General features: G+C 56.7%; 1 protein-coding gene across 1 annotated transcript in view; it reads right to left on the bottom strand.

Moving 5' to 3' along the window:
- The window catches only part of MINDY4 (MINDY lysine 48 deubiquitinase 4), a 129,444-nt gene that overhangs the window by 23,113 nt on the left and 93,052 nt on the right, over positions 1-13,279 (bottom strand). The window contains exon 11 of the mRNA XM_019639880.1: positions 10,839-10,906. Within this exon, the coding sequence (XP_019495425.1) occupies positions 10,839-10,906 (68 nt within the window). The remainder of the gene's footprint in view (positions 1-10,838; positions 10,907-13,279) is intronic.

The raw sequence follows: 13,279 nt of genomic DNA, 5'->3' as shown, positions 1-13,279 counted from the left end.
CTCTCGGGGAATTCCCTGGAGAGCTGAGTGTCAGGAGTCCTTGAGCGAAGGACCAACAGCCTGGGCTCTGCCGAGAGAGGAGGCAGTTCACACGGCAGGCCCGGCGCCAAGCCCAAGTTCTGGCCCCAGCTTGCTGTGTGGCTGCGACCCTTGCTGCTCTGGGCCTCAGTCTCCCCTTCTGAGGGGCTTTCACGAGGCGAGTGGGGTTATGAAGCTGAATCATGTCCCCCCAGAACTCATTAGTGGAAGCCCTAGCTCCCAGGACCTGGAAAGGGGTGATTGAGTTAAGTAAGCCCATTAGGATGGGACCTAATTCAACCTGACTGGTGTCCTTTCAAAAAGAGGCAATTTAGACACACAGAGGGACACCAGGAATGTGTGCAGAGAGGCAAGGCCATGTGAGGACACAGCGAGAAGAGGGCCATCTACAGGACAAGGACAGAGGCCTCAGAGGAAACCAGCTCTGCCAACACCTAGATCTTGGACTTCCAGGTTCCAGAATTGAGACCATCAGTTTCCGTTGCTCAAGACACCCAGACTGTGGTGCTTCATTACGGCAGCCCTGGAAAAGCAGTACAAGTGGCCCCCTACACCGTTCTTCAAATGAAATCTCACAGGCAGAAGCCCGTGTATGAGGCATAAAGGCAGAGCTGCTCTGGCTGAGGGCCGTGCCGAGGCTGGACCCATCCTTCTCCCCCCCACCAGCCCCTGCGGCCCCTCTGGGGAGCCCCTAGGTCGCCAAGGTCATGCCGTATCCTGGGAGCAGGGGCGGAATCAGTGGAGGGCTTGCCTGGGCTCTGAAGTTCCTACTTTCTGGGCTTCTGAGCCACAAGCTGTGACAGGCCCTTACCTGAGACTGACAGCCATGTCACTCTAACGAGCCAGTTGTCCTTCCAGTCCCCCCGAGGGCTGGGCAGCGCTGGGCCCCAGGATAATTCTGCACAGTCTGAGGACCCAGGCACCAGGCTGGGTAACAGGAGCCAGGAGGGGCCATGGCCTGATGAAGGCTGCTCCCTGAGGCTGTCCTCCACTTGGACCCCTTCAGGAGCTTGCTGGGATTTGGGATTCCAAGAAGCACGCGTGAGGGGAGCCTGAGTGGACTGCCCAGGTGTGGAAACTCACAAGGAGGGGCTAGGCCCTGGCTGCCCTGCGGCACCTCCTCGGCATGCTGGGAGCGAAGGGCCAGAACCTAGACCGAAGGCCCTGGGTGGCAGCCTGACCTCCGGAATGCCCAGTTCACCCACTGACAGAGGGCGCTCTGCCCAGGATGCCAGCGAGGACTGCTTCTCCCAGCCCTGCCCCCACAGGATGTCCCGGAGACACTGCTGACTCAGAAACAGAACGAAGAGGGTGTCAGGGCGGACAGCATTTCGCAGATGGGCAAACGATGACCAGAGAAAGGACATAACTGGCCCAGTGACAGGTGCCAGCCCAGACTCGGTGCCAGAAACCGGGCCTCGCGCTCTGCTGCCTCTCTGCCCTCCACCACGTGTCTCGGGGGGGGGGCAGAGGTTGTGCCACTGAGCAGCTTACAGTGCCTGAGCCTTGGATCTGCAGTCTCACATCCTTTCAGATAACCATCCATCCCCCTAAAGCCTGTGAGGCCAGGAGGGCAAGAAATGCCATCGCTGTGTTACAGATGGGGAAACTGAGGCCCAGAAAGGAGAAGGGACTTTTGGCTTTGTGGTTATAGAGAGTCAGTGGCCAGGACTGTGTCCCCAGCATCCGTGCCACATAGTGTCTACTGTGGCCTAAAACATGTGACAGTCAAGCAGGAACGAGGCCCCATTCCTGGTCCCCACCCTCGCTGGCTGGGTGCAGCTTGTCCCTTCATCCTAACGCCTACCCCACACGTAGCTGAACATGAATGAATGAATGAATCTGAGCAATTTGTTTGAACCATGAGTCTGGGCATTTTGTACCGAAGTTTCTAAATAGGAAGGAAAATATGTCCAAATGGCCTAGAGACATGGCTCCAGTCTGTGGTCACAGTCATGCCTCTAAAATCAATGTCCATGGGGCGGGTCAGTGACCAGCTCGACCTTGGCCTGGCTGAGTGGCCTCAGGCCAGCCCTTGCCTCTCTCTCTCCCAGTCCCCGTGTCCTCGTTTATAAAACAAGAGGACTGGAGCAGGGGGTCTCCTGGGACCTTCTGGGATGCGAGCGCGTGCACCTGGCCCATGACTGGGATATTGAAAACACCCTGCCCTAAACAGGGAGTAATTAGCCTAGGGGGACTCCAAAAGCCCCCTCCCGTTCACCTGAGTTCTAGGGTGCCAGGTCCTGGGGGCACCACCACACTCCTTGGACAGCTCCTGCCTGCCCCTCCCAGCTCAGCCACCCCCAGAGCCTGCACTGTCCACTGCACTTCCCCACCCTGCAGCAACCTCCAGCAACGGCACTCCTTCGTTTGGTGGGAGGACTCTTCACTTTTGAGGACAACATCAATAGTGCAAAGGGCAGCGATGGAATAACGAAGAGAACCTGGGCTCGGAAGTCAGGAAGCCTTGGATTCAAGTCCAGCTGCGTCCACCTACCAGTCATTCTCCTCTCTGAGCCTCAGTTTCCCCACTTGCAATATGGGTCTGATGATGTCTCCTATTACAGATTGCTGTGGGAACCGAGTGAGGTGCCTTATATAAAGCACTTGACATTTGGTAAATATCACTTCCTTTTTCCTACGATAACAGCAATAATAACAACAACCAAAAAAAACAATGAGAGGTCACGATTCCTGCAACCCCAACCGTTCATATCACGGCCAAGAACCCAGAACAAACAGAGAGCGGTCAAAATGCAGCCACGAGTATCTGAAAAGGACTTGGGGAGAGCGGATATTGACTGTTTTCCCAGGAAGGCCAAGAGGAAGTGGGGAGTAAGTCAGAACACCTGGATGTCAGGCCCCCTCCGCCACCTGCACTGTGTGACCTTCAGCAAATTGCTTTCCATCTCTGGGCCTTGAGTATGTCATCCGGATGGGGACAACAATAAACACCTTGAAGCATTGTTGCAGTAAGCGCCGAGGCCACAGAAAGGCCTTGCAAACTGCAGACAGCTCCACAAGCTGGAGGGAATGGCTGTCACTTCTATTCTCAGGCAGGGGTCTGGAGAGGAAGGGGCTAGATGGGGTCCAGCAGGCAGGCAAGCTGCACGAAGGAGACAGGAGGACCTGCCCGGAGGAGGGACGAGAAGGCAGAGATGCCCGAGACCTTCCGCCTCACCACCCACCCAGCCCTTTCCCCACGTGCTGGCACCCACCTCCCCAACCGGACCTTGTGCAACTGCTCCCTGAACCCCCCTCCCCACACACTGGCCTGTGCCTGCTTTGCTCCCGCTGCCTGCCAAAGCCCTTCCCACAGATCCCTCAGGGCCCTGCTAAATGCCGCTCCTCCACAAACAGACACCTCCCTCGCCTCAGGGCAGATGTGCCCCATCTCTCCTTAGAAGTCCCCTCCCTAGAAGCACCCACCAACTGCTTTTCCTGGACCTGCCTTGCCCCTCCAGGCAGCAGGGACTTTGAGGGCAAGGTTATGTTGTGCCCGTCTGGCCCCTTGGTGCCCAGAACTGGGCTCTAACCCTGCAGGCGCACAGAAAGGCTCCCAATCCCATCAGCCTGCCCACTCCCATCCTGGGCGAAGCTGTAAGGATGCCACGGGGGAACGGCCTCCAGAGGCTGGGTCCCAGGAGGTGCGCACAGGCAGGCGGAAGCAAGCTTCCTGCTCAAGCAGCGGAGGCCGGCCCGGAACAGAAGATTCTTCTAGAAGGTTAACTGCCTCTCCCTGCTCCCGAGGCCTGTCCTTTTTCTGGGTACCAAAGCCCTTTGTGGAACAAGGAGGTATAGCCCCGGGGTAAGCAGGTGGGAGTGCTGGATGCAATGAGGGTCAGCAGGCTCTCCCCAGCTCTGCCACTAACCCTGGTGTGGCCCAGGCTTGGTCACCCTTGCCGGTCGTGGGCGGTGGGCGCCCCGTGCAGCCCTCAGGCTCAGTGTCTATGGGCAGACCTACTGCCCTCCGCCGCCCCAGCTGGCACTCACTGGTCGTGACTTGCCATCTCACCAGCCTGGGACCGGGCTGCTGTTGGCCCAGACCATGCTGGCTGAGATTACATGGAGGGTGAAGCAGTGGGACACGCGTCCCGTCCGGTGTGGGCCTGGTCCTGTTGCCCACTTCCTCTCAGACACAGCTGAAGAGCACCTGTCACACCTCCCCCAGCCCAGAAAGGACAGGGTCTGAGACTGGGAGCAAGGAGACTTCGGTGAAGGTGCCAGCTGGGCTGCCAACCTGTCCTTAACTCCTCGGAGCCTTGGTCCCCACGTCTATAAAACGGGGTAATAGCCCTAGGCCTGTGGGCCGGCCCCTGGGGTTGTCACAAGCTCCAGAAGCTCAGGGTGGCAGTGAGGGCCCCACGCTCCTCCACCTCCGGCTGAAGCTGGGCCTCCTACCCCTGCCTTCCACGGAGTGAGGGGACCATGGGGCCCCCAGAAGGAGCCTGCCAGAGATCTACAGAACGGAGCTATAGTCACTGCATGGGGGCCGGGGGCTGCCAGGGAAGGGAGCAGACAGAGTACGGGGGGCCAGAACAAGGGAGTGGGGAGAGGTGGGGCGTCTGCTTTTCACAAAGGCACAGTTTGTGTCTGTCTCTCCCCCACCACCTGGGTCTCTTCAGACACGTTTACTGAAGGTGATCGGTAGCGTGGCCTCCACCCTAATCTGAATCAAAGTTAAAAGTTGACTTGGAGTTGAGTCCCCTCGCATTTCCCAGTTACAGTCAAAAGATCTTGGCATGTAGGGTAAGAAGGGCCCTTCACCATCCTGTCTAGTCTCTCATGTTACATGTGACCCAGGTGACAGCGTCCAAGGCTTTCGTTCAGGGCCGCAAAGCAGCTGCTAGTCTGTGTAACCGGGGTGCCGGGTCCGCGCGGTCCTGTGTGCGCCTCGCTACTCTGGGCCGGAAGAGTTCAGACGGGTGTGACCGAGGGCGGAGGAGAAAGCTGATGCACATCCTATCTATCCCCCCTCGTCAGGACAGCCCCGTGGGAGCACAGAGAACCTGGGATTTTCCACAAGAGCAGCCCCAGCTCAAACCCTTACACTGCGAACACGGGCCCACCCGGCTTCCCCGAGGCCGTCTCCGGCTCGGCGAGCTGCTGCAACTAGGAGCTTGGTCGTCGCTTTTCTTCATTCCTGCGTCTGTGGGGCACTCCACCGAGGCCCAGGCCTGACCCACCCCCAAACTCACATCTACTCTCCTGTTCCTTGATACAGCCCAAACTTCTCATTCCCAGCTGGATGGCCCAACTCTTTCCCAGCCAGTCTGGTACGTCTCTGCGGGTTTTGACTGTTTTCTGGGGCAGGCCCTGTGTTCTCACGCCCCACGATGGCTGTGACGCGGGCCTGGCCTCATGAGGCGTCAGGAATGGGAGCACGGCTCCCAGCCGGCTGAGGGGTGCTGGAGAAAGGGCCCCCTCTCTACTGGGCTCACCGGAGCACCCCATGAAGGAAGGCCCTCTGAGAACACAGCTGAGACGGAGGAAAGGGTTAATGAGATAGAAGGAGGGACACCAAGTCCCAAAGATATAGTCTGGGTTCCTGGAACCAGCCTGTCCTAAAGCCCCGGGCTTCTGATATGAATTAATAGCATGGTTTCCTGCTGACGCTGGCTAAGAATTGAGTTTCTGTCACTTGTATTACCAACACTCATGGTTGGCTTTCATTTCAGGGCTATTTCCACAAAGAGAAATAAACTGTGTTGTTGTTGTTATTACTCTGTTGGACAGAACGAGAGAGCAACAGAGCCACCATGGCGCGTGTGCCTGGTTTGTGCTGTCCAAAAATTACTTCAGCAAATGACAAACTACCGCTTATTTGGGGCTTTCAAGTGTGCCTTTGGGCAGCCAAAGTTGCCATGGTAATGAATGCCAAGGGTCTACTGCGTAAAAAGGTTTTCTTCACAAGCCTTCTCCCCCACCTCCAGGCCTCAGCCACCCAGCGGGCATCGCCCGAGCCCTCCCTGATGCCAGTGACCACTGACTCCCTGAGGGGCCGGAGCACCTGGCACTGGGAGGCCTGGCTCAGAGCTGACCTTTACCCGGGGCCTAAGCATCCTTGGGGCTTGTGAGAGCGTGCTGGAGAAATTCCAGGCCATGTGGTTTGGAAAGCAATGGAACTAGGAGACCATGCAACCCTCTATGAGATTTACGGTAAGCAACTCAAGATCTGAGGAAAGAAAGTAGATGGCCTGAAAAAACAGAACCTTCACAGGGCTTTGCAGTTGGCCCGGGGTAAACAATACTCAAAGGCCAGCTTTGCTACTGTTCCTTCGGCCTCGGGAGGTGAAGTGGCCAGGCTGGCTGCACTCTTGCGTTTGCATCTCATGGCTCCACCCGGGGATGGGGACAGCTAACGGACAGGGGGTGCTGACTTTGGTGCAAGGGCCACCTCTGGGCCTCAGACATGAGTCTGAAAGCCTTGTTAGGAGGGAGGGGTGGCCATGCCTTCAGTCTCTCTCTCTCTCTCTCTCTCTCTCTCTCTCTCTCACACACACACACACACACACACACACACGCACACACACTCTCTCTCACACACACACACACACACACACACACGCACACACACTCTCTCTCACACACACACACACGCACGCACACACACATGCGCACACTCACACACACATATACACACTCTCACATACATACACATGCACGCACACATACACGCTCTCACATGTAGACACTCAGACACACTCACATACACGCAATCAAGTCACCCTTCCCACAATCTCAGACACAACCACTGACACCCACATCACTTCACACCCAGCCCCACAGCCTCACCCACACACACACCCCACCACAAATATACACGCACACTGTAAAGAACTGGGTGGGTTTCCCAGCCCCCAACTCCACTTCTCCCTGGCTAAACAGCATGTGATTTGAGACACTCTGCCCTCTCTTTGGGTGACCAGGACATGCTGTCCACTGCCCAAAGTAGTACCAGGTCACCCTGACATGGCCCCCAAGGTTTGGCAACGCTGGATCTGAACCCAGAGCAGACAGGCCCTCGGCGGTCATCTGCCTGGTCCTGCGGTTTTCGAGCTGTTTGCAGAGCAGGGCCTCTCCCTGGAGGGGACTCAAAGACCCCGCTGGCTATGAGGCCACTCCGCCCCCCCCACCCCCTCTGCTCCCCTCACAGCAGTTCTGCTTCATCTGCTCTATTCAGTGAGCTTCAGCAGACGGTTTCTTAGGGGGGGGAAATCCTGTTTCTTCTCACTACAAAGAGAGTAAGAGGCATTCGTGCCACCCGCTTCCTGTTAGAGATAAAACAGCTAAGGCAAAGGTCAGGTTAGCCACACAGCTCGTGGGCAGCAGAGTGGAGATGGGGACCCAGGTGTCCTGAAGTTACATTGTAGCCAGTATAGGGCCCTTCACGTGACTTGTCACCCACTGGGCTGCCCTGGACAAACTTCTCAGCTCAGTCTGATAAGTGATGCTTGTGCTGGGCGACATTTCCCCCCGGGTATCCAAATGTCCATAAAGAAAGGCCTTCACAAGTAGGTAACCCCCTGCGGCAGGCCAGGATGAGGTGGGTTTTCACAGTCGCAGAGCAGATCACAGCAAAGCTTGAGCCAGGCCTGGCATCCCTCCCGCGACCGAGGCCAGAGGCCGCGGGGAGCCGGGAAGCACCGTGGGGCATACAACACGACCGACAGACATGTGAGGGGCGTGGACCATTCCAGGAGCTCAACTCCCCAAGGCGAGAAAAGCTTCTTCAGAGGAGCCCTCAGAAATGCCAGGAATGCGAACGTGTTATTTTAAATAATTTCAGCATGATCCTCTCACAGGATCTGGGCAGCATCATGACTGCTCAGGCTAGTCCTGTCTTCATTCTCAGTCCTGTCTTTCCTCATGGCTGCCACCCCCTGCAGGAAGCCCCCAGGACCACGGGGAGGACAGACAGGTCAGCCCCACTCCGATGCTCATGTCCCCGGTAGCCCTGTGGGAGCGTGGAGTGGTCAGGCGGCCATCCTGAGACTGCCTGGGTCAGAGGGCAAGTAGGTCTGGAGAAGCCCCCAGAGGTAGTCCAGGTGGCCCAAGGCCTGCTCTAGTCCCCACCTGGTGCCCTCAGGCAAACTAACTAAAGGTTTTCTTGAACACATAAGAGAGAATTGAGCGTCTTCTCTAGCACACCTCTGGGAGGCACACTCCCAGGGCAGGGAGGGCCTTCTCAATGCCCTTCTCCTGCCCATCTGAGCAACAGCACACAGTGCCCAGGGAGCCCCAGGGCCACTCAGGGAGTGCCTGCCGAGGGTGAGCACAGCCGCAGGTGGACCCGTCACCAATTGCCGGACATCCCCGTGGCCACGTCTCCACCATGAGGCACCAAGCCAAGGCTGAGGGCAAGAAATGACAGGCTGGAACGCAAGAGGCACCTGGGCACAGTGGGGATAGGATCAGACCAGCAGCACCAGGTCCACGGCTCGCTACGCGCCCGGAGCCGGGCCCATACATTGAGTCTCGGGAGGCAGGAATTATCACCCCCACGTCACAGAGTGAGAAACTCGGGCTCAGAGGAGCATTAAGCCACGCCTACAACCACGTCCACTTCATTCCCAAGTTCACGTCCTTAAACAACAAACCCAAAGAGCCCCCGTCTGGGGCCAGGCTCTGTGAGCTGTGTGACCTTGGGACAAGCCAGTCACCTTCTGAAGCCTGGCTTCATCTGAAAGACAGGGACGGTGACAGCAATCACAATAGGACCACCGAACAGGGTTGTCGTGGAGGTTAACGGAGCTTCCTGTGCAAAATGTGACAACAAAGGATCTGAAGCATAGGAAGCCCTCAAGAGACATGGTCGCTACGGTTCTTACTGCTGAAGAGATTGTCCTCTGTGTTCTCTTCTTGGAAAGAGGAAGGGGAGGTCACAGGGGCAGGACAAACCTGACCCATGCCCTGTGGGTCCAGCGCGAAAGCAAGTCTCGAGGCCAGTCCTCCCGGAAGGCCGGGGCCAGGCTGGCGGAAGCTGCCTGGGGAGGCCTCAGTGCCATCATCCTACAGGACCCAGGGAGGTCCTCAGGGGCAGCGAGAGGGAAGGGACTGTCCCTGGCACACTCTCCGTCCCCTGCCCCGGGAACAAGGGGAGGAAGGGGCTGCAGCTGGATCACACGTGTGTCTGCGTGGGTGCGCGTGCGTGTGGAGTGAACAGGAAGGGGGTTGTCAGGGTTGTAACTTCAGGCCCATTAGCATGATGCTCTGCAGGTCCAGCAAGCAGCCTTCCCCACGCAGAGGCCCCGCAGGTGCCATGGCCTGGGCAGGGGCCCAGGTTGGGTGGGTGGGGCAGGGACGAGGTATTAATAGAAGCACCCCGTTCTTCCAGCTCTTGACGACGTGAGGAGCAGCCTGGACATGGGGCCCAGCCAGACAAAGCTGCCAGAGCCGCTCCCCACAGGAAGGAGCATGTGTGTATACAGGGTACCCAGCTCCCAGGCTGGCGAGCCTGGGCCCAGGCCCCCAGAGCAAAGGGGCCCCCGCAGAGATGGGAAACTGAGGCTGAGAGGATCACACAGCCAGGTGTCACCAGGCCTGGCCCTTCTAAAAGCTCAGCTCCCCTTCAGTGAGCTCAGGGATCTCACCCACACCCAGAAACACCCCCCACTGCCCCCCTCCCAGCCACGACAACCCCGTCAGCCCAGGGATTAGCAAACCCAGGCCTGGGGAGAAAGCGGTGCAGCTTATGGTCTCCACGCACGTGAGCCGGGCCAGGAACGAAGCGTATCAATCACTGTGGCAGGGTTAGAAGGAAGCTGCCAGTAGAAAGTGCTGTGCGCACACATGTGCTTCACAAGGTCAGCCCGTACGCCGGTGGCACGAGCCCCCACCCTCCTCCTTGTACCTGCACGGAGGGCACGGAGGGCCACGGAGGTGTGAACAGGGCCCAGCTCAGGCGCCGGCGAGGGGAGCACGTGTCTCCTTCTGCCGGGGCCTCCCCAGCCTGGGCGCTGCACGGCTACTCCTGCCTCCACACTTCCCAGAGCCCACCTGTTTAGGGTTAGCCCCACATCTTCCCCCACACCAAGCACCCCCCAAAGTGGAAATGCACTTCCCCAGACCTCCACACCCCCAGGGCCTGCTCTCTGTTTGAAAGTGAATTGGGCAGTCGATAGTACTTCACGAAACTATTGGTGTGCTATTAATCTGCTCTCTCCCTGGTGACATAATGCCCAAGTGACAAATGTGGATAAGAGGGCTAGGAAGCTCCTAGGCAGCGAGCGAGATGGAGGAACTCCAGCTCTCAGGCAGCCCAGAGGCCGCATCTGATGAGGAAGCCTCGGTCAGGGTCCCAGCCTCTGGCCCCCTCTGCCTCCAAGGCCACGCTGCCCACCCACTTGTCTCCTCAGCGCTGGCCCGAGATGCGAGCCTGAGAGCCTGCAGACTGCCTTAGCCTCTGCCCAGTTCCCCTTTCCCTGAGCTCTTAGGGACCCTCGTTCACCTCCCAGGTCTCAGACTCAACTGTCCATCCCTGCATACGTCCCAAGGGAGTGCAAATATGCGCTGAAATGTGCACGCTGCAGTCCCACTGGGACCCCATGGGACTGTAAACTCTCTGATCACCCCCGCACTCCCCGGCATACATGGGGAGACCAAAGAGAAGGCAGCACTGAACACGCGTGTTTGCAGAACGTAACTGCTCTCTCTCCTCCACCAGCCTTCATGCAGCCTTCCAACCAGGCTCCCTAAGAAAGCACCCACTGTGCGCCAAGCACCACCCTGGGCTCTGGAGAGGCACAGTGAACAAGACAGACAGACCGCCCCCGGAGCTGAGGGAAGAAGATACTCACAGCTCCGTGGACCGCGACAGGATGGCCGACAGGGTGAGCAGGATGCATCCGTAGGGGCCCACCTCGAACTGGGAAGAGGAGAAAGCCATGAGCACCCATCAGGTCCACACCCCCCTCCTCTCACCTCCTCGGGGGCCACAGCCCAGGGAGCAGCCTGACCCTGAGCCTGCTGCCTCCAGCGCACCCCAGCGGTTGCCAGGTGGCCCCAAGGTAGACCTCGTGCAGGTCTCACCAGCCAGACCCCTCAGGGATGGGGGAGCAGCACCCCAGCTGAGCGGCCATGGGAGCAGACACAGTGCTCGCTAAGGAGCAGGCCCTTGACCTCCGAGTCCTGGAAGCTCAGGATACAGCAGTGGCGGCAGCAGCTTCTGTTACCGTCCAAGTGTCTTACGCTCATTATCCCGTTTGGCGCGATCACAGGCCTGTTCCATGAGGACTGTAATGCCCGCCCTCTGCCATATGAGGAAACGGGCGCTCAAAACCGAGCAACTGCCCCGAGGCCACACAGCTGGTGAGCAGCCCAGTGGGCTTCAGGGGGCTCCGTGTGATTCCAAACTCCTGACTCCAAGGAACTGCGCTGCAGGGGAAGCAGCAGAAAGCGAGTTTGGAGCGGCGCCAGGTCAGGACAGGTAGGAGATGAGCCGGGCGAGTGCAAGGGCAGGTCCTGCCTTTTAAACAATGTTTGTATTTTGTTCCTCATGGATTGTGCTTAGATTAACTTTATTATTTTTCAGATATTACTTGAAGATATTACTTATGCTGATTACTGAGGTTTGGGGCACCCCCTTGAATTTTGCACCCAAGGTGAGCCCCTTACTCGTCTCCCCCTAGTCCCATCCCTGGTTTGTGGCCCAGGGCCTGGAGCCCGGCCGCCTGGGTTTACATCCCAGCTCTGCTGCTCCTAGCTATGTGACCACATCTTCTCATCTATAAAACACGGACAATAATAACAGGACCTACCCTCACCAGGTTCTTGTGAAGGTTAAGTGAGAGCATCTTTGTAAAGCACGTAGAATGAAGCCCAGCCCCTGGTAGCTGTTACTATAATGCTGGCTTCACACTGCCCACCTGTCCAGTGAGCCCAGCAGGCCACAGCCTTCGGGAATGGGCTATATCACGTTGGCTCCCTGAAGAAACGCCACCCCCCAGCTGCAAATCAGTGTGAAGACCTTAATCATCCCACTTTAGCGACGCTACCACTTGTGTAAACTGTTGTTGAAAATGCTGCCTTTTAAAATCGTTAGTGTGACTTACATGTGATCAGTTTTCCTTTTGGACTTAAAGTTAGAGGGGGAAAAAAAAAAGCTTGTTTTCCTGGAACAATAAGAATTATAGAATTTATCATATTTCCATTTTTGCCTTGGCTGCCAGGAAGCTCAGAGCCAAATATGGTGCTCAATTGTGGTAATTATTTTTAGCTTAAACTTCTGATAAAATTATTTCTTCTTTTCCTCAAACTATAGTCTTTATTTCATCCAGTGATTCAATTAATCATTAAAAAAAAAATACCACGTGAACTTTCTGTGTCAAGAAGATGCTACCTGCTAAAGCTATACCTGCGAACAAGGTAGACATAGATCTGCCCGAATGAGAAGTAACTTAGGAAAGAAAGAACAATAAGCAACTGAAAACGGTGAGGAAAGGGCTCTTCTCTGATGGGAAATCCAAGGTCCTCTGGAAACACACAGGAAGGGCCTTTGATACAGACACAGGATTTCGTGGCCTTCAGGAGGGAATGTCAAGGAAGGCTTCCTGGAGGAAGTAATGTCTAAACAGAATCCCAAGGGCCAAGGAGGAATCAGAAGAGAAGGGAATGCTGTTCCAGGCAAGAGAAAAAGCACGTGCAAAGGCCCAGAGGCCAGGGAGAGCAGGTTTACAATGGTTAGAACACGGGAAAGTCCTGAGGACATCATGCTTTTAATAATAACTTTAAATCTGTTTTTTTGGAAGTAGACATGGAATGAATGAATCAATAACAATCTTAAAGCAACGTCATCTTATTTCTGGAACATCAGGCCAGTCACTTTACTCCTGTGGTTCTCATTTTCCCCTTTTGCAAAACGAGGACCATCGATTTATGGGGCACATTTTATGAGGCCATGTCTGTGGGCATTTTCTGACAACGGCAAAGGGTGATGCTGACATCGTCGCACAGTGGGGAACACAGGCCCGGGAGGACTTGGGCCACCAGTGCCCGTGTCACTGCACTGCTACAGACCGGCATGTTGCCATGGAGTAGCAAAGCTCTCTAAGCCTCGGTTTCCCCTTCTGTAATGCCTACTGGCTCTGCCACAGATTTCCATGTCACCCTGTGGAAGTCACAGACTGGCCTGTTGCCTTAGGGCAGCGGTTCTCAACCTGTGGGTCGCGACCCCTTTGGGGGTCGAACGACCCTTTCACAGGGGTCGCCTAAGACCATCAGAAAACAAAAAGATATTTAC

This window comes from Hipposideros armiger, unplaced genomic scaffold (genome assembly GCF_001890085.2).
Source record: "Hipposideros armiger isolate ML-2016 unplaced genomic scaffold, ASM189008v1 scaffold_47, whole genome shotgun sequence".
NCBI classification, from domain to species: Eukaryota; Metazoa; Chordata; class Mammalia; order Chiroptera; family Hipposideridae; genus Hipposideros; species Hipposideros armiger.
This window is presented reverse-complemented; position numbering and strand designations above follow the sequence as displayed.